The sequence below is a fragment of the Ornithorhynchus anatinus genome, chromosome 7 (assembly GCF_004115215.2).
Source record: "Ornithorhynchus anatinus isolate Pmale09 chromosome 7, mOrnAna1.pri.v4, whole genome shotgun sequence".
In the NCBI taxonomy this organism is placed as follows: domain Eukaryota; kingdom Metazoa; phylum Chordata; class Mammalia; order Monotremata; family Ornithorhynchidae; genus Ornithorhynchus; species Ornithorhynchus anatinus.
The window spans coordinates 22,483,816-22,505,655 of NC_041734.1; the positions used below are offsets into that span (position 1 = coordinate 22,483,816).

At 44.9% G+C, this 21,840-nt stretch overlaps 1 protein-coding gene and 1 non-coding gene across 2 annotated transcripts in view; both read right to left on the bottom strand.

Moving 5' to 3' along the window:
• CCNYL1 (cyclin Y like 1) overlaps nt 1-21,840 on the bottom strand; it is a 58,402-nt gene that overhangs the window by 20,092 nt on the left and 16,470 nt on the right. Inside the window, exons 3-7 of the mRNA XM_029069257.2 lie at nt 5,593-5,667; nt 3,366-3,400; nt 1,998-2,098; nt 1,265-1,300; nt 151-202 (exon numbers count right to left, since the gene is read on the bottom strand). Coding sequence (XP_028925090.1) covers nt 151-202; nt 1,265-1,300; nt 1,998-2,098; nt 3,366-3,400; nt 5,593-5,667 — 299 coding nt within the window. The remainder of the gene's footprint in view (nt 1-150; nt 203-1,264; nt 1,301-1,997; nt 2,099-3,365; nt 3,401-5,592; nt 5,668-21,840) is intronic.
• LOC114813600 lies at nt 15,623-15,760 on the bottom strand. The gene has a single exon (XR_003761317.1). It is a non-coding gene; the product is annotated as a small nucleolar RNA SNORA7 (small nucleolar RNA).

Consider the following 21,840-nt stretch of genomic DNA (forward strand, 5'->3'; position numbering starts at 1 on the left):
CATTACTAAGAAGTCTGATGTGGAGGGAGAGGATTCACTTTACTAAAGCGGTGTCCTTTCTATTGAATTTACGTAAACTCAGAAGACACAAAAGAAGATTATAGACACACACACACAAAAAAAACCTCTTAAGAAAACAAAGACACTTACTGTGAGTGGATGTGATCTCTCATCAAAGATATCCAAGGATCTATCTGAATCTCTATAAAACAAAAGTATAAAATTTTACTAATTTAAGATATTTACACCTGAGTAAAATATTTGCCACTGGAAAAAAAAGGGTCAACCTTTAATAAGGGATAATACAGACAAATCTTCAAAATTAATTTTTTTGGTTTCTGGCATCATAGTTCTTGTGGCTTGGGGAACACAACACCTCTGTTCAGATTAAAGCTGATGTACCAAGAGATTGGCTACCTCAGCCTGGGCATTAGCCCTTTTCAAGAGGAAGCAGTGACTTCATCTACCCATGTTCTCAACAAACAACATTTATATACAAGAACTCTTTCTGGAAAGCCAGTGTAGTCTCAAACTCTGCCAAAAATCTTTACGTGCACCTTGATAGGGAATAGCCAAATATGGGTTTACACAGCTATTTTGCTACCAGCCGGTTTAGTGATACTGTAGTGGTCGATGATTTGCATAAACTTTTACAGCACAGAGATTATTGTCGATGGAATGCCGCTAGTGAGTGATCAAGGAATGTTCTGTTCCCCTGTGTTCCAGTTATACCTGATCCTCCTATCTCTCAACACAATTCAGGAAAAACCAAATAGCTTTCCAAGACAGAAAGCAATTTGTTTTTAAAAGCAGAACCTTGACATTCAAAGGTTTTTCCAATCTCGGGCTCCAAAATAATGGGCTCCTCGAAACTTTGAACTTATAATATTCATGAACAACGGCTAACTTACCTAACCTCAAAGCTAGTGTTGAAATACTAAATTATACGACTTTTGTGGTAAATTTAGAGCACTGCTTTTATTCCGCATATGCGTATTCCTGGCAGGGAATAAAAAGCAAGTCATAGAAAAGTCAAGACACTGTGCTTACTGTAACAGAACCAACACTGTTAACTTTTCATATAAGAATCTACCACCAAAAGCAGAGGAATGAGACATTTTTCAATTCTGCAACAAGATGACTCTGTAGAAATTTAAACCCTCACTGGACAACTAACTTTTGGGCTTTCCTCAAACATTAGTCTAAAACTAAATACATGCAATGTACTAGAAAGTTGGAACAACTATAGCTTTAAAATGCTCACCTGTTCTTTATGTGGTAGTATATTGCTAATGTCACACTGTGGAGGGAAAGACATATTATTTTATATCTTAGAATACATTTCATTAGCTTTCTTAACTACAGCATTTTCCTCCTTTATGAATTTCAGTATGATAAAAATTTCAAGAGTACTGTAGAGATAATAGGTTTCTATTATCTAAGACAGAAATGATACTTTATTTTCTATCAATTAACAGCTCTTAATTACTCATTAGGTTTTTAACATAACGTCTTCCTTTGCAACTTAATTTTTTTCTGTTTTAGTCGATCTCTTTTTGTTTGAAGATTCCACGGTAAATCCTGAAAATAGCTATCCTTTCCCTACCTCCTTCTGTAACTACTTAGCAAGTAAAAACATCTGCTTAATGAATCCAAATTATTTGGGGGTAATTGGTATGGAAAACATCGATTTGTATGGAGGTACTCCTCTAGTGTAGAGGCCGGTGGGATCACATATGAAATACATGCTTCAGCCTCTGATAAAATTAGTAATATTACTGTGAAGTACGGGCGGTCAACTTTTCACAGTAAATTTTAAAAGGGTGTTTTATTAACTGACATCTATCAGTCAGTGGTATTTACTGAGCACGTACAGATTACTGTACTAAACATTGTAGGGCGTACATATACAAGGTTTTTCTTTCTATCTTCTGCCACCATCAAGAGAAGTGTCTGACGCTGCCCAGCCTGCCCTGTGGCAAGCTAGATGTACTTACCATTTTATTGTGCTTCTAAGATTGGGCTGGCTGACCGTACTGTCATCTATAAAAATTGTGGAGCACGAGCTATATTTTTTAGTAAGCTGCCCTGGAGAAATCTGAAAATGGGTTGGGGAGAAAGGGAGAAGTGGAGAAAGAAAAACAAATTTAGCTTAAAGAGGGATTTTCTGTTCCCTTAGTCCCTGAACCAAAGGTAAGTTATTGCGCTTCACTAACTTCACTTAAGGACGGGATGGGTTACCACTAACCGGTAAGACTAGGTATGTATGACAGTACGCAGTTGACGGAAAGACTGAAAAGTGAGAGACAATTATTTGTTTGGATTTAAGGAATCAGTCAATTATTACTTCACTTGGGTGCCAAAAAAGACTAATAAAACCCAAACAAAAAAACGAACATCACCACAGCTCAGTTCTGTGTGACTAATGAAGACGGCTAAAGCCATTCTGTTACATGCATACTTCATTTCAGTTGTCACACTCTTTATTACGATACAGTCAAATTTTGCTAACTAGCCCAGGAATATTAAGCAAGAATGAAAGTGAATTACATAATTCTGTTTTAGATGGAAAAGAGAATTGGCTTTTGAGATCACTTATGAACTGGCTATATCTTAAGTATGACTCCACATTTTTACTCATTTCTGCTTCAACATCCTTGCAAGATAGGCTTCGTTATCGCTACTTTACAGATGGGGAAAACAAAGGCACAGAACATTTAGGTGAATGAATTCATTAACAATTCAAAATTTTGATTGTTCTGGCAATTTCTGAAAAACCCACAGGCCACCTACAAACCTTGACCAGATTTCTAGATAATGCAGGTGGCATTTCTCTGTCACTGCTGTTTGCCCTGGGATGGGCTTCTAGAAAGAAAGATTCTGCAAGGCTCTGGTAGGGGGCAAAACAGGGGCCAACATCTCTGGTCTCCTTACAACTGCTGAATATGTAGCAAATAGATTACAGAACAGGCTACACATCTTGTAGCGGAAAAGAAGAAACTTCACCTGAGGTTTTAGTAGATAAATACAAAATGCTTTTCGCCTAAAAGAAGTCACAAACCAATTATTTTTCATCGTAACTGTGGAAATGTTGTGAGGCGGTTAGCCAGTCAACCTAGATTTTACTCTTAGATGTTAACGAATTTCACTTCCTAAAAAGTTATTACAGATAGGGTCAAAAATGATTTTCAAATGAATTTGTTGGCTATTCTGTGAGAATTATTTTTTGGTTTTTTCCTTATGCTAAAAAAAACTGCCATAAAATCATGTCTATTAGTTAATACTCCCATACAAACAGGCTAGCTGCTTTTGAGTACGTTTTGTCTTTCAAAATAATTCTATTTTTTAGCTTAATTTTTACTTACATGATTTATATGGTTGCTCTTCCTCTTCTCTCTCACTAGAATGAAAAACAAAGTTGTGAATAATTTTGACAAGTAGTGTCATAAAAAGTAACCTTAACCATTCACTTTTGACAGACTCAAGATAAACAAGTAATTCATAAAAGAAAGAGGAGCCTTTACATTTTGTAGTTTCCAAAACATCAATAATTTTAAAATTACCACGGAGGATAATATTTTCCACTTGCAGAAAGGGACTAGAAAGTGAAGTGAAACCTATAAAAACTTGTTTTTGGTTTTTTTTTTTTAAAAAAAGCCCCTCCACAGATGGGCAATCAGCAGAAACTACTGGTGAGGGGCAAAGGGCAGAAGGGCGATCAGCAGAATGAGGTAAGCTTTTTTTTCTTTAATTTTTAAACTTTTCCCAATTCATTATTCTGCCATGTCCCCCATTCCTAAGCAGACCTTCTTCCTGGGTCCAACAACCAATTTCTAGCCAGACCGACTGTTTTACAACAGCTTCCAAGTCATTTATTAAAAATTACATCAATGCGTTAGGACTGAAGAGACTCCACTTTACCCAAAAGGAAAACAGTAAGCCCAGTAATTCTGAAACACGTGCTGTTCTCAGGCGAAAGTGCCTTCCATGTCATCTGCTCCCATTCACAGAAGCTTGGGAGGCACCATTGACTAGTAGAAAGATCCTGGGGCTGGGAGTCACGGACACCTGGTTTCGGCTCCTAGCTCTGCCACTGGCCTATTGGGTGACCCTGGATGTAACCTTGCCTTCCTTGGCAACCAGCTTCCCGATCCGATAATGGGGATGAGAAAAATCGTGTTTCCCAGGACCAAGAGGAAGCGGGTCCAATCTTCTAACCTGGCACCTTCCCCTGTGCTTAGCACATAGTTTATAGGCCGTAATTATTCCCCATTAGATTATGAGCTTCCTTTGGAGTAGGGACTGTATCCAATCTCATTTTCCTTTATCCCAGCGTTTAGCATACAGGAAGCACTTATCAAATATTACTATCATGCCAAAATGGATGATGCAAGAAACGACACTTCTCCTTTGATTTCTTCTTCCACTCTCGTCCCACATGAGAAGACCGAGCCTTCTGTCAGCGACTCTGAGGGGGATATGACAACAGCCAACCCCAAATCTTTCAGTAGTTTGGGGCACAATACAGTGAAGTTAAACAATTTACCCGGAGGTTGAAAGGCACCCAACCTGTTTTAAATGGATCAATATTTACTGAGCCCTAACCGCAGAGCACTGTACTAAATGCTTGGGAAAGTACAATAAAACAGTCTTGACAGACATTCCCTTTTTGGAAGTAAAAGAACCTATTTTTCTTCCATCTGCCGTGTGATCTTGGGCAAGTCCCTTCACTTTTCTGTGCCTCACTTACCTCATCTGTAAAATGGGAATTGTGAGGCCCATGTGGACGGGGGCTGTGTCCATCCCGATTTGCTTGGATTCAACCCAGTGCTCCGTACAGTGTCTGGCACACAGTAAGCACTTAATACTACAGTTATTTTATTGATATCATCATCTAAATGGTGCTAAAATCGGATCTAAAGGGTTCTCCTGGTGCTCTGCACCAAGTCTGACAATGCATCTCATACAATTCTTTGCCATCAGTCCCCTCATGTTCTTAGCTCACCGAGTCCCTTGAGGGCCAGGGACAGGGCCTAATTCTTCCCCATGGCTTAGTACAGGGTTTTACATGCAGTAAGTGCTTAATGAATACTACTCCTGAGGATGCCTATGATGGTCCTTGCCTCAGAAAACCATGGCTCATGGAGAGTTCTTTTTTTGCAAAACAAACAAAAACAAAACGTTGAAAAGCAGAGCACAGTCACCTTCTGGGGAAAAGTTCCAGGGAGTAGGAGGCAAAAGGATTCCCACTAAACTCCATACCTTGCTTATCGCCCCAAACACCAAACTGTGTCCTCCCCCATTCCATCTTCACCATCAATTTACTGAACAGATACTGACCACAGAATACTTGTTTAAGTGAAAAGCGGAGCTTTGCCACATCAGAAGTTTGCCCTGAGAGGCAATAATGCAAATGAAAACAGAAATAGGTAGGGAACTTCCCAATATCATCCCGAGTGTTACCATGGCATTGGTCAAAGATCGTCTCAAAAGATTTTTAAGTGAACTCTCACTGGGTAATTGAGGGCGTATAGGTACCCACTTACAAGTTTCTGATGTTCTGATCTTTGAAATGGAAGTGTGGAGGCTTACCATCAGTCTGGGACTTGCTCAAGAAAATTGTGCTTGCTCTGGGGTGGTCAGATGGATTCGACTCCACAGTTAAATCTGAGGCAAAAAAATAGAAAATAAAAAGTCAAACAAGAGTTTCATAGTTCAGTGGATCAAGCAAAGTTGCGGGACATTTTTCTTAAAAAACGCAGCTTCTTTGAGGAAAACAAATCTTTTAAAAAGCATAAACAGTGATCCTCAACAATGAGCTGAACGGAGAGTGGAACAAAAATCATTTGATTTTTAAGCTATTTTCTAGATCCGAAAACTCCCTCTGAGCCCAGACATCTCCCTGCCCCTTTCCCAAGGCCCCACCTAGAAAAAGGAAAGAAGAGCCAGTCTGTTCTTTCTTTCCCATTACCATTTTGTTTGGTTGGAAAGGAATTTCTATGTGGAAGAATCCAGTCAGCCAACAGGATAACTAACACAGCTTCAGACTGTTAGATTCTAGCTGGGAACCCCAAAGCTGATGAGCATTAAGCGTCCCGTCCCGCTGAGCTCCGTGGGAGACAGGGAACACTTCCAACCTAACTCTAACACCCTCAAGGGACGTTTGTGTGACTGCAAGTTACCACCTGAGGGGGAGGTGGGTGGCAGAGATGGAGAAGCTCAGAGTGCAGGAACTCTGGTCTAAGAGATGAGAGGAAATATCCAACGTTCTCAAGCTGGGCTGGGATCGAAAAATCTTGGAGCAACCCAAAAGTTACTGGGAATTCTGTTTTAGTTTCATTTCTACTGCTTCGCCATTTCATTTCATTCAATGGGAACCAGGAGAAAACCTGCAGCACTGTAAACTAGGACTGGACCAGGAATCTAGTGTCCTCCCAATACCCCTTCCACAGAAACTCCACCAGAAATGGACAGAAGAAATCAGAAATAATGCACTGGTTTACGGGTGCTAGATTCACAGACCACTGAAGGAATACCAATCTTTGGGAACCAACAATGGAACTTTGGATCTTCCGTAGTTAGGAAAAGGATAGGGGTGACAGCAGAACAGAAAACCAAGCCTTTCCACCTCTTTTGGCATTCACATCAGCAACGTACACAATATTCCTATAAAGTGAAATTAGAGTCCTTAAAGAACGCTCAATTAGGAAAACCTGGGTTTTAATATTCATTTCACCTGACACGGAGTCCCTGTGCAGAACTGTTTCTTCTGACACGATGTTGCTCTGCATCCAGACTGGCTCATGTTATTGGACGAATATTCTGAAATTCTGCCATCAAGTTCATGCATGACCTATCTGAGCACTAGTGGGCACTTACTGTGTTTGGGGCATGGTACAAAGTTAAGGTTGGGTACTGATTTTAATGCCTGCCTCCTCTGCTAAACCATAAGCTCCTTGAGGACAGGAATCAATCAACCGTATTTATTGAGCGCTTACTGTGTGCAGCACGCTGTACTAAGCACTTGGTAGAGTACAATAAAACAATAAACAGACATTTCCTGCCCGCAACAAACTTACAGTCTAGAAGAGGAGATATTGCATGAATAAAATTATTCATTTATTCATATTTATTGAACGCTCGCTGTGTGCAGAGCACTGTGCTACGCGATTGGAAAGTCCATACAGCAATAGAGAGAGGGACAATCCCTGCCCACAACGTGTTCAGTCTAGTGGTGGGGAGACACATCAATACAAGTAAAGAGGCTTCAATATAAATAGAATTATATAACATAGACTGAGCCCTCCCTTTCCCTCTGCTCCTCCTCCCCTCCCCCGCATCCTCTGATCTTCCCCCTTCCCCTCCCCTCAGCACTGTGCATATTTGTATATATTATTTATTACTCTATTTATTTTGTTAATGAGGTGTATATCACCACAATTCTATTTATCTTGATGATGTGGTTTCCTTTTGTTTTGATCTGTTTTGCTTTGCTGTCCGTCTCCCCCATTTAGACTGAGAGCCCATTATTGGGCAGGGATTGTCTCTATCTGCTGCCAAATTGTACATTCCAAGTGCTTAGTAATAATAATAATGTTAGTATTTAAGCGCTTACTACGTGCCAAGTACTGTTCTAAGCACTGGGATAGATACAAGGTAATCAGGTTATCCCAAGTAGGGCTCACAGTCTTCATCCCCATTTTACAGATGAGATAACTGAGGCCCAGAGAAGTGAAGTGACTTGCCCATAGTCACCCAGCTGACAAGCGGCAGAGCCGGGAGTAGAACCCAGGACCTCTGACTCCCAAGCCCGGGCCCTTTCCACTAAGCCATGCTGGGCTCTGCACAAAGTAAGCGCTCAATAAATACTACTGAATGAACTGCTAAAATCTACCCTTTCCTCTCCATCCAAAACTGTTATCACATTAATAAAACCACTCATTCTATCCCGCTTGGATTACTGCACCAGCCTTCTTGCTGACCACCCAGACTGCTGTCTCTCCCAACTCCAGCCCATACTTCCACTCTGTTGCCCGGATCATTTTTCTACAGAAACAATCGGGACATGCTTCTTCTCTTCTCAAAAAATTCTAGTGGTTGCCCATCCATCTTCACATCAAACAAAAACTCCTCACCATTGACTTTAAAGCAATCACTTTGCCCTCTCCTACCTCACCTTACTATTCTCCTACTACAACCCAGGCCTCTCACTTCACTCCTCTAATGCCAACCTTCTCACTGTGCCACAGTCTCGCTTATCTTGACGTCGACCCTTTGCCCATATCCTGCCTCTGGCCTGAAACGCCCTCCCTCCTCAAAACCGACAATTACCTTCCCCTCCCATTCAAAGCCTTATTGAAGGCACATCTCCTCCAAGAGGCCTTTCCTGACTACGGCCCCCCTTTCCTCTTGCCCCACTCCCTTCTGCATCACCATGACTTGCTCCTGTTGTTCATCCCGCCCTTCCAGCCCCACAGCATTTACGTACATATCCGTAATTTATGTCTGTCCCCTCCTGCCTAGACTGTGACTTCGTTGTGGGCAGAGAATGTATGTTTATTGTTGTATTGTACTCTCCCAAGCGCTTAATACAGTGCTCTGCACACAGTAAGTGCTCCAAAATTACAACAGAATGAATAACAGCTTTGTCATCTTGGTGTCAAGTACGTGGGTGTGCATGTATGCGGACTGGCTCATACGTGGCTGGTGAGTCATAAGTCGGTAAACTCTGGGTTATGGAAAAAATCACGTTATAGTATATCACTAATTCAATGGATCAGAGGAGAGATGGTCTGAAGATTTTACCATGACTGACACTTTTTTTTTTTTTAATGGCCTTGTTAAGTGTACCAGGCCCTGTACTGAGCACTGGGGTAGATACAAGATAGGTTGGACACAGTCCATGTCCCACACAGGGCTCAGTTTTCATCCCCCTTTTACCAATGAGGTAACTGAGGGATCAGAGAAGTGAAGCGACTCGTCCAAGGTCACACGGCACACAAGGGGTGAGTTGGGATTAGAAATCAGGTCCTTCTGACTATCCACTAGGCCACGCTGCTTCTCCAGAAGACTTCCGAATCGTTGCTTATGTCACTACTAGCAGGTGTTTTACATCCTGGACACTCATTTTTCTCTCACTATTTTAAATTATATCAAACTACAAGAGCACCAAGAACTTTGAAGTGCAGAAATTAGGCTGGGCAGAGGTTTGGAAGCGTATCGATCAATTGCATTTATTGAGCGCTTACTGTGTGCAGAGCATTATATGAAGCACTCAGGAGAGTGCAATAGAGCAGAGCTGGTAGACACTTTTCCTGTCCAAAATAATAATGATGGTACTTGTACTTGTTAAGCGCTTACTATGTGCAGAGCACTGTTCTAAGCGCTGGGGTAGACACAGGGGAATCAGGTTGTCCCACGTAGGGCTCACAGACTTCATCCCCATTTTACAGATGAGGTAACTGAGGCACAGAGAAGTGAAGCGACTTGCCCACAGTCACACAGCTGGCAAGTGGCAGAGCCGGGATTTGAACTCATGACCTCTGACTCCAAAGCCCGGGCTCTTTCCACTGAGCCACGCTGCTTCTCTAATAAGAAGCTTATCATTCAGAGGAGAAGACAGACATTAATATAAATCGAATTAAGGATATTAAGGATATGTATATAAGTGCTGCGGGGCAGAGAGGAGGGTGGATAAAGGGTGCAAAATCAAGCCCAAGGGAGATGTAGATGGGAATGGAAGAAGAGGAGATCAGGCCTTAGGTGGGGAAGGTCCCTCGAAGATGTGCTTTGAATAAGGATACGAAGTTGGGGAGAGTGACTGTTGGATATGAAAAGGGAAGGCATTCCAGGCCACAGGCAGGATGTGGGAAAGTGGTCGGTGGTGAGATAGGCGAGACAGAGGTACGGTGAATAGGCTGGTATTAGAGGAGAGAAGTCATAACAGGGCTGGGTTGTATTCAGAAAGCACGAGGTAAGGAGTTTGCTTTTGGATGCGGAGGTGGATGGGCAACCACTGGAGGTTCTCAAGGGATAGGGAAACCCGAACTGTTTTGCAAAAAAACGACAGGGGCCGCAGAATGACAAATGGACTGGAGTGGGGAGAGACGGGAGGCAGGCAAGGAAGCTGATGCAGTAATCATGGTGGGACAGAATAAGTGCCTGCATTATCAGAGTAGTACTTTAGATGGAGAGAAGAGGGTGGATTTTAGCGATGCCGTGAAGGCTGAACGGACAGGATTTGGTGACAGTGTTTGGGTTGAATGAGAGATGAGCTGAAAATAATACCGAAATTATGGGCTTGGGAGACAGGGAGGATGGCAGGGGTGCCTACATGGATGGGAAAGTCCATGGGAAGACAGGGTTCAGGTGGGAAGATAAGGAGCTCTGTTCTGGACTTGTTTAGTTCGAGATATCAGCGGGACATCCAAGTAGAGACGTCCTGAAGTCAGGAGGAGATGCAGGACTGCAGAGAAAGAGAGCTAAGGGCTGGAGATGTAGATATGGGAATCATCACAGAGAGATGGTAGCTGAAGCCAAGGGAGCAAATGAGTTCTTCAAGGGAGTGGGTGTAGACAGAGAATAGGAGGAGATCCAGAACTGAGCCTCGAGGAACACCCCCTTCCCCCCCCCCCGCCACATTTAGTGGGTGGGAGGCAGAGGAAGGGATGGAGAAGGAGCTGCCAGGGAGACAGGAGAACCAGGAGAAGATGGTGTCAGTGAAGCCAAGGTTGGATCGTGTTTCCAGGAGGGGGTGGTACACAGCGTCCACGGCAACAGAAACGTCAAGGAGGACTGCGACAGAGTAATAGTCACTGGATGTGGCCAGAGGAGGTGGTCACTGGTGACAGGCCGGTTTCTTTGGGGTGGATGGGGTGGAAGCCAGATCGGAGGGGTTCAGAGAGGGAATTGGAAGAGAGGAAGTGGAGACTGGGCACACACAAGCCGCTCACCGAGTTTGGAGAGGAATGGCAGGAGGGAGTTGGGGCGATAAATGGAGGGAGACGTAGAGTCAAAGGGGACACAGCTGCAACATATCCTACCCAATGTTATGCAAAACCAATTCTTCCTACACTGAATCTACTTGCTCACAATCTGTGTTAGTATCAAATGACCAAAAGCAAATGATATAAATGAGTCCCACTTACTAAGCAACAACAGTGGAAACAGTCACCATATTCCAATTCTCCACTGCAGCTGCAAAAAGCAACAGAGCAAATGCAAGCCAGCCTTCCCCCACGGGCTTTAGGGCTTTATCACCAGACTGTCCCGATGACCCCATTATTCCCAGGCGTTCCTGTAATTCCTGCTTGCTAGCCAGTTTTAGGCACCTTCAAGTGACGGGCAGCTCATACCACTAACCATGAGACATCGCTGGGCTAGTCTCCATTGCCATTGGCTTTTTCTGCCATCTGCCAGAGGATTCCCGTGACCCCCGCCCTTTTCCTCGCCCCAGTGAGCTCATCCAAGGCTTGCTCCACGCCCCAGTGGCGGTCTTGAGCCAACCCTTACTTATGGGGAGTGGGCGGTGAATCAATAAACTGGACTAAGCGCTTCAGGAAAAGAGAAATCAGAAAGTTGAAGAATATTTACATAGCGTTGTGAGGCTGGGGGGAGTACAAAGGTGGCTTCGGGGAACCAAACCCCAGCCCCTGCTCTCCTGCCCCCGATAGATGACCGATCGGCTGCCGGTCAGAGGGCGAAGCCAATCGTCTAGCGCCTGCACTGATGAAACGGACCGGACTGGACGGGGAAGATGATTACCTTAGATCACTCTCGTGTTCTCCAGACATCCCTTTGGAAGGGAAGGTGACCTAACCTGCCCACTCCACCACCCCAGCCTAACTACAGAGGGCTCTCTGAAGTCCAAAAGGAAACTACTGCCATCCAGAGCCGGTTCCCCCACTTGAATAATAGTGATAATAATGGCAGTTGTTAAGAGCTTACTATGTGCCAAGCACTGTTCTAAGCGCTGGAGTAGACACAAGGTAGTAAGGTTGTCCCACGTGGGGCTCGTGGCCTTAATCCCCATTCTGTAAATGAGGTAACTGAGGCCCAGAGAAGTTGAGTGCCTTGCCCAAGGTCACACAGCAGACAAGCGGAGGAGCCGGGATTAGAACCCATGTCCTCGGGCTCCCAAGCCCTGGCTCTTTCCGCTAAGCCACACTGCTTGAAGCAGGGCCTAGCCAGCCGCGACTCCCTTCCTTACCCTGGAACTGAAGCCCAGGTCAGGAAAGCGCCCTAACAGCTTACCTACCGCTCAAGTTAGGGGGGAACCGGAACGAATGCTCTCGGCAGCATTTTCTGCCTTCATCTGGAGTTCTGAATAGCATATTTATAGGCTCAACATTCATGAAGTCATGCCCTGAGAACCTTCAATTTAAGAACATAAATCATCTTTGAATGTATACCCATCTTATCTAGCATTCTCCTGTTATTTCCCAGCTGGGCTACGTTTGCCGGAGACTCTCGTACTTCCCGCTTTACTCCAGCTTGGTGGATCGTGTTGCAGACCCAGAACACACTCGTGCTGTGGGAAGAACATGTCCTACTTCCAGACTGTGTAAGGAAAATAGGACTGGATCTGTCCATTGTTAGACTGTACCCTCCCAAGCGCTTAATACAGTGCTCTGCGCTAAGTGCTCAATAAATATGACTGACTGAATGAAAACAGGCATTATGGCAGAACTGAAACTATAATTACAGCATCTCACGGGGCAGGAAGCAATGTGGCCTAGTAGATAAAGCACGGTCTGGGACTCAGAGGGCCCAAAACTCATTTGGAGTTTTGAATGGCATATTTATAGGCTCAACGTTCATGAAGTCACGCCCTGAGAACCTTCAATTTGAGACCATAAATCATCTGAGGAAAACATCCCAGCTCTGCCCCTTGCCTTCTGTGTGACCTTGGGCAAGTCGTTTAACTTCCCCGTGGCTCCGTTCCCTCATCTGTAAAATGGGGATTTAGACTGTGACCGCATATGGGAGAGGGACGGTGTCTGACTTGATAGTTCATACCAACCCCAGAGCTTAAATACCATAAAAAACACCCCACAATAATAAAAGAAAGAGCGTCAGGAGAGGGACAGGAGTTGGGCTTATGAGGGCGAGGCCTCGACTGGGGGGCTGCTTCTGGGACCCCACCCACGTTACTGTCTATGCAGGGAGCCCCTGGGTACCCACGGGATCTACGACGCTCTGGGCTAGACGCAATAACCGCCGTCCCATATGGCTCCCACGTCACATGCTCAGTCACTGACGTCTCATTCGCCACCTCTTCATCTATCTCTCATCCCCTTAACAGTTGTTGCCTTAGGAGACCTTCGGTGTTCCCATACGCTTTTCCTAAACGCTCACTTGCTCGGGGGGTCCAAAGTGCTGCAAGTCAGAATGGATTTTCTCCTAAGAATGAGGCTACACACAGGGAATTGGTTCCTGAATCAAGGTCACATATCCTAATCTTACCAAAGTTACCCAGAATAGCTCACTCAACTCTAGATGTAATGTATCTACACTGTGGTGTCAGAAAGGTTCTACAATAGAAAAGCCAACTTGTACTTTCATGGAAATAAAGAGGACGCACTGATCACCCCCAGTAACTCTCCCCGGCACTCGGGTACCCCACCCCTTACCTTTCCAGCACTCCCCGTTCCCCTCCCAGCTCCTCCCTGTTACTAAACTGCCCACCTCGCTCCTGCTGCCAGTGAACTAGAGCCGTAAGGAGGCTATGCTGCAAAAGTTGAAGCTGACAACTTGAAACAGCTGCAAACTTGAAACAGCGAGTAAATCGACAAATATTTTAAATGCTGTCTGACTCAACGCCAAACGTCATTTTATTTCTATGGTATTTGTTAAATGAGCATTGTGACTCAGACAGTGAACTTAGCACTGGGATGGATACTTGCTAATCAGGTTGGACACAGTCCACATCCCAAGCGGGGTCACGGTTTTAATCCCCATTTTACGGACGAGCTAATTTCGGCACAGAGAAGTGAGGTGACTTACCCCGGGCCATACAGCAGACGAGTGGCAGAGTTGGGAACAGAACCCAGATCTCCTGACTCCCAGGTCTGTGCTTCTTACTAAATTGAGGCCAGCCTACACTTCACTGCTCCCTTCATGAATCGCCTGCTGCAGTCCCACTACTAGCTCAGGGGCGGGGATGGCTTTCTCGTAGCAGGTAGGTGACTACTGGTGACTGCATTTTAAAACCACCTGGATCTATATTGCCTGGTCACTCTTTGACAAGAGGCCCACGATGAAGAAATTAAGTACCTGGAGGCAGTGTGCCCTAGTGCAAAGAGCAGGGGCCTGGGAGTCAGAGGACCTGAGTTCTAACCCTGACCATCACTTATCTGCTGTGTGACCTTGGGTATATCACTTAGCTACTCCTGCCTCAGATTCCTTATCTGTAAAATGGGGATTAAGACTGTGAGCCCCACATGGAGCAGGGGCTGTGTCCAACTCCATCATCTTGTAGCTACCTCAGTGCTTAGTACAGTGCCTGGCACATAATAAACCCTTAAACACCACAATTATTATACAACCTGGTTGGACTCCTGGACATTGAAGCCACAAGGCCCAAAGGATATCTCTCCAAGAGATCTTTCAGAGGGCCACTCTTCCCCGAACCCCCAGTCATTTTATTTTTATTTTACTTTGGAGAAGCCCCACAAAATATTAACAGCAGCAAATGTAGATGGGGCAGCCAGGTGATTCCTCGCTTGTCATATTCCAACCTTAATAATAATAATAATAATGATGATGATGGTATTTGTTAAGCGCCTACTATGTGCCGAGCATTGCTCTAAGTGCTGGGGTAGATACAGTGCAATTAGGTTGTCCCACATGGAGCTCACAGTCTCAACCGCCATTTTACAGATGAGGTTACTGAGGCCCGGAGAAGCAGCGTGGCTCAGTGGAAAGAGCATGGGCTTTGGAGTCAGGGCTCATGAGTTCGAATCCCGGCTATGCCACTTGTCGGCTGTGTGACTGTGGGCGAGTCACTTAACTTCTCTGGGCCTCAGTTCCCTCATCTGTAAAATGGGGATGAAGACTGTGAGCCCCACGTGGGACAACCTGATTCCCCTATGTCTACCCCAGCGCTTAGAACGGTGCTCGGCACATAGTAAGCGCTTAACAAATACCAACATTATTATTATTATTATTGAAATGACTTACCCAAGGTCACACAGCCTTTTAGAAGGCTCACCTCTCCACTGGCCAGCTAAAGGGACCACCGACAAGGTCTGAGCACTTTTTCATCACTAAATCAACCCCTGCTCTTCCAAAGCCAAAAGTACTATCCAACCAAAACAAACGCATAATAACGCCAAGCACTTTACTAAGGGCATAACTGATTTGGGCACAGTCCCTGTCCTATCTGGGGCTCTCAGTATAAGTAGGAGGAAGCAGGATTTAATACCTATTTTGTCTTGCCTTATGCCGCCGAGTCATTTCCGACCCGCAGCGACATCACAGACACATCTCTCCCAAAACGCCCCGCTCTCCACCTGCAATCATTCTGATAGTGGATCCAGAGAGTTTTCTTGGAGAGTGGATCCAGAGAACTCCTCCCTCGACTCTCCCCCGTGCCGCTGCTGCCCAGCGTGACTGAGTTTTGACTTGTAGCAGATGGCCTTCCACTCGCTAGCCACTGCCCGAGCTAGAAATGGAATGGACAGGCCTCCGCTTGACTCTCCCTCCCTTAGCCGAGACTGGTAGAGGACTGGAAACTCACCGGGTGCGACCCTGAGAGGGAAATCCCTATTTTACAGATGAGGAAAGAGGGAGAGAGGTGGAAATGACTTGCCTAAGGTCACATAGCAGGCACGTGGCAGAGCCAGGATTAGAACCCAGGTCCTCTGACTCCCGAGCCCATGCTCTTTCCACTTGCCCAGACTGCTTCAAGTGTCATGAGTAGGTTAGGCCAAAAGCCTAGTCCACCCAGACCAAGACCCTGTCAGCAGGGATGGTCGTCCACCAGGCTGCCCGGCGTCCATGACTGAAACGGGCCAACTAGTATCCTTTTCAACTTTTAACTTTTCCTCTCGTGACTCGTTGTGGGGTGTTCATCCATGAGTTTTAGGAAATTGATATTCTGAAGGAAAAACCAAACCATCTTAAATATAGTATATTAATCTAGGACCTATAACAATCTGCTGTTTTCTGAGTGGTGACTGTGCGCAGAGCACTGTGCAAAACGGTTTGGTATTTCAAAGCAGCTACAGAACATTTTTGTTCTGTCTGGCTACTAAAGAAGAATGTGCAAATATTGCTTAAAATAGAAAATATGCATATCCACTCCTTCCACAATAATTATAAGGATGGAATTTTCTTCCACCCACAGCATCAAGTGAGAATAACAAAAGGAGAGTCGCAAAGGACTAATATTACATTTTGAGACTGACCTTATTTTTTTTGGGCAGTAGCCATCTGCCAAGATAAAGCTTAGCGACTACCCATCAGAAGAAAACAGAGCCAAATGGATGTACAACTTTTGGAGGGATAGAGAAATAAAAAATTAGCCTCCCAAATCCACCTAAAAATGCACCAGATTTAAGAAGGTTCATTAGGGAACTTCTGAGATTAATGTTGGTTAAGGGAAATCCTTTATCATTTCCTTTTGAAATGCCAGTGTTACCTCAGTGCGGCTATCTCGAGACTGAATAAGGGTACGGTATGTATCAATGCAGTAATAATAATAACGATGGTATTTGTTAAGCGCTTACTACGTGCCAAGCACTGTTCTAAAGTGCTGGGGTAATCAGGTTGTCCCACGTGGGGTTCATAGTCTTAATCCCCATTTTACAGATGTGGTAACTGAAGGACAGAGAGTTGAAGTGGCTTGCTCAAGATGATGATGATGATGGCATTTGTTTAGCGCTTACTATGTGCAAAGCACTGGTCTAAGCGCTGGGGAGGATACAAGGTGATCAGGTTGTCTCACGTGGGGCTCATGGTCTTCATCCCCATTTTGCAGATGAGGTAACTGAGGCCCAGAGAAGTGAAGTGACTTGCCCAAAGTCACGCAGCTGACAAGCGGCGGAGCCGGGATTTGAATCCATGACCTCTGACTCCCAAGCACACGGCAGACTAGTTGTGGAGCCGGGATTAGAACTCATGTCCTCTGACTCCCAAGCCTGGGCTCCTTCTGCTGCTGCTTCTCGCTATTAACTGAGCACCTGGGCTCAGAGCGCCAAGTCAGGCCCTTAAGAGAACAAACAAAAGGAGGAAAAGCTGGAAATTCCTGAAGGGCAGGAGCTGAGATAAAGAGGGTGTGATGGGCTCCAGTAATGGTTTTGGGGTATGTCTGCAGCAGAGAGGAAGGAGCCAGAGAAGAATACGTGATTAAAGATAGCAAGCAGTAAGAGAGGGGAAGAGGAGGGGAGCAAGCATTTTTCAGAAGTGTAAAAGAAAGGGGGTCCAGAAACAAAGAGAACAAGTGTCAGTCACTGAAGTGCTACGGAGAGCTTACTATGTGCAGGACGCTGTACTCATTCGATCGCATTTATTAAGCGCTTACGGCATGCAGAGAACACAGTACTGTGTGAAGAGCGCTTGGTAAATTATGCTAGAAATTTACTGTCATTTATCGGGCATTTTCTGGGTGCGGAGCTTTCAACCAGGTCATTAGGAAAATCCGTCACGTAGAGTCATGGTCTCTACCTTCAACGAAAGACCTCAGTGGACGAATATTACAGGTAAAAGACACTTCAACTTCCCCCAAGACCTCGACTTGCAAATGGCCCTTGAACAGACAACTACCCAAAGGACAAGTGAAGAGCAGTGACTATTATCAGTGGGAAACTTTGCAGGCCTCTGGGTTTCTCTCTGATCTCGTCGGCCCCCTACGTTAATTCAGCAGCAAGACTAGCGCGTGGTCCTGAGAAATGCTGTTGTTTGGGCATGGGACGTTTCAAGGGCCAGGTACTTTTCAGGGCCCCAAGGTCGGGGAGAACGAACATTGATCGGAGCGGGATGAGTAGGGGCGATGGAGCCATTCGGCCAGGTTCCCCTCCGCCAGGGAGTTCCTCCTCACTGTTTGAGGAGGCCTTTGGCCACTTCTAAAATTTAAAACTGTATATGGGCTGGAGGAGAGAGTCAACTTCCTCTCGACCGCAATCTGCCATAACAAACTGACCACTTCAACAAGTGCATTTTCTCACAGGCAAGAGTTAAAACATGATTTCCTTCGCGTCTATAAAAAAGTATTTCTATTGTCTCCTAGGGTACCGTCAGCTGCGCCATGGCATATATTCTCACTATCAGTAGAGAGGGGGATATTTACATCATTCAGTCATAAAAGTCAACCTTTGCATCTATTTTTTTCCCAGATGAGTCAACAGAGTGATCATTGGGTACGCTGCCTTCATTTCTTCATTCATTTGTGAGAAAGAATGGGCTGGAAGCAGCTAAAGCTACAAAGAATTGATTTAAAGAGCTGCTAGAATTAAATTGCTAGCTCCTCTGCAACAGGCTACATTTTTATGCCCTGCCAGTCACATTCCCCAGGATGTAATTCCTTCAAATTGGGGGTTTCAATTTTTTAAGCTGTATCCCTGGAATCTCAAGGTTCCTCCTTTCTCCACAGTGACCAGGCCCTCCTTCAAAATCTTCTCACTGTCCCCAGCCTACCTGAAGCACATCGGTGGGAACGGATAACACCAAAAAAAAAAAATTAATTGAAAAAAAAAACCCACAGTCCCGCAGCACCCCTCCCCCTCCTGTCTCCAAACTGATGGCCATACTGGCCTAAACCCGGGCTTTAAAATCCCCCTGGGTTACCCCTTACTCCATAGGAATCAATATGCCAGAATTGGGAAGGATTAAAAAAAAAGAGTATTGCTAAACGAGCTTTCAAATTTTAAAGTTGAAATTTGTCTTGAGAGACTAGGGGCGACATTATTAATTCTATTTTCCCCACATGCATTATCAGGAGTCACCCACTTTAATAAAACATTGAGAGGGAACCATAGCAAATAAGAAGAGATCTCCAGCTCGGTGACCTGGAGAGTACTTGAACAGTCGGTGAAGAGGAGACGTTGGATGCCTCCTCTTGCTGACTGTTTGACTTTCTGCCCCTGCCCCTACTCTCTTCCTGGCTCCTTTCCTTCCTCTTATCCGGACTCTTATCTGGATCCTGGAGTGTTGTTCCTGGAACGGTCTGAATGCGGAGCCGCCTGGGAAACGCAGAGGTCCCATTTCCCAACCTCACTTCCCGGCTTCTGGGAGTTAGAGCAGTAGCCCTCAGATCTGTCGGTCCAGGATTTTTGGGGGGCAGGGTAAAACTCTTTTCAGGGCAACTCTAGAGGGTGGGGAGAGAAAGTGGGTAGCCATGCCATTTTTCAAACCTCAGCTATTTCCCCAGAGGGGGCCGTGAAAAACGGGAGTGTTGAGATTAATAATTATTGTACTTCTAACACAAACTGTGCGCAGAGCCCTGTTCTAAGCACTGGGAAAGAAGACACACGGGGGATCAGACACAGCTCTGTCCCCCATGGGACTCACAATCTAAGAATGAAAAGTGGGAGAGAGGAGCGGCAAACAGACACATTCTAATAATTTCATTATTATTAGGTCCTATATGCTCAGGAGAGCGTCAAGAGCCAGCCAGGAAACACCTCGATGGAGAAAACAGTCTTCTGGAGGGGTAACCAAGAGGCTAGAGAACTATCTGGAAATTCCCAACTTCCCCCCCACCCAAGCACTCGTCCTCAAGAACATACAGACCCTATTTTGTGAAGGAATCGCCCCACTAGCCAAAGTCGGCAGGGGTTTAGGTCCATTCTTTCCTTCAAGGTTTCATTTTTTCTTTAGGACACAGCTTGAGAGCTGAGGTCAACTTGATGACTGCCACGCACACTTTAAAACTTTAAAATCTGGTCTGAAAGGGGAGAAGGTTCTTTACTTCCCTCCTGAGACCCTTGTCCATTTGCTGACAGTAACTGAAATTTCTCTCAGAGAAGGCCACATAGGGAGAGGTGATGACTAAAGTTTGACAAGTAAACTGGATGGTAAATCTGCATGAAACTTGCCCTGTAAATCTGAGTTAATAGTATTTTGATTTGAGGAGAACGGGCAGCTTTTGATTAAAGAATTTGAGTGCCAAACCACGTTAGAATTTAGTCCTGATTTTTAAATGTACTTTTTTTTCAAAAAATGAGAGAGAGTGTGAGTGAGTGTGTGTGAGAGAATGCTAACCCCACCTTCAACCTAGTTTTTCCCAAAAAGTCAAACTGGAGTTGCAAAACACCTCATTGTGTGGAAGCAATGACTATATTACCTCATGGTATATGATTAGAAGGTTTTTTCCCACTTAACTACTAAATATAGAGGCATTTGCTTTTTTAAAAAAACTCATCTTAACACAATGCATTTTGACAATCCATTTTTTGGTAGTGTTTACTATAAGTATTTAGCCGCCCCTCCTGGAAATAACTTTCATAATCCTGTGTTTCTCTGGATGTCAAACCAAACACCGTATCTTCCCTTCTAAATGCTCCCCGCCACCTAGCTGGCCCATCCCGGTTGAACAACACTTAAATCTAATAATAGTAATAATAAAATAATAATAGTAGTATTCCTTAAGCCCTTACTATGAGTCAAGCACAAGATAATCAAGTCAAATAACGTCTCTCCCCAACATGGGGCTCTATGTCTAAGTGTGAAAGAGAAGAGGCATTGAATTCCCGCTTTCCAGATGAGCAAACTGAGGCCCAGAGAAGTTAAGAGACATGCCCAAGGATGACACCACCATCCTCCCTGTTTCTAAAGCTCACAACTCGGACTCTTCATTCTCTTTCACTTCTCACAGCCAGTCTGTTAGATCCTGTCACTTTTTCCACCACCACATTTCCCAGACCCACCCATTCCTCTCCCTCCAAAAGCCACCACCCTAATCTAGGCCACCATCATATCCTGGTTTAATTACTCTATCAGCCTCCACCCTGGGCTCCCGGACTCCACCCTCTCCTGGTCACATTTCAGTCTGCTGCTCGGGTCATCTTTTCAGAACATTCTGCACAGGTCTCTCCTCTTCACTAAAACCTCCAGAGGATACGCGTGCAAACTAAAACTACCGACCATTGGCTTCATGGCGCTCCAGGGGCTCTCTCATCACCTTTCTACCCTCTCTTCTCCTAGTATATTCCTGCTTGCATGCTCCGTTCCTACCAGAATCACCTTCTCACCAGGCCCTATTCTACACCTCCCACCTTTGACCCCTGGCTCACGTCCTTCCTCCTGCCCGGAACTCCCTTTCTCTTCAAAATTCACTGGAAAAAAGCCTTTCAGGAAGCCCACCTCTTCCAAGAGACTTTCCCACATAAAATATTTCTCTCCTAGTTCCATCTTCCCTACTATCATCTCAGCACTTTTCAACTTGCTACTTCTCATTGCCCTTCGGTGGTAACAATAATAATCACTTAAACACTATCATTATTATTATGTGCCAAACATTATACTAAAGGTTAGGGTAGAAACAAGACAATCAAGTTGGCCACGGTCCCTGTCCCACACAGGACTCTCACTCTACAGAGGAACGACATGTAGAATGGTACACATTTTACAGACTCTTATGATTTCAGTATTTCTATCTCCTACATGTAAATTATTTTGTTTCTCCTCCCACTCTGGAGTGTAAGGTCTATAGGGGTTGCTTAAGCTCGTTGTGAGCAGGGAACGGGTCTAACTTTGGTATTGGTCTAACTTTGGTATTGTACTCTCTCAAGCACTTAGTAGAGTGCTCTGCGCATGGTAAGTGCTCAATACACGCCACTGATTCAAGCGCTCAGAATGGTGCTCTGCATATAATGGATGAGCTCAAGGCGAGAGAAGAGG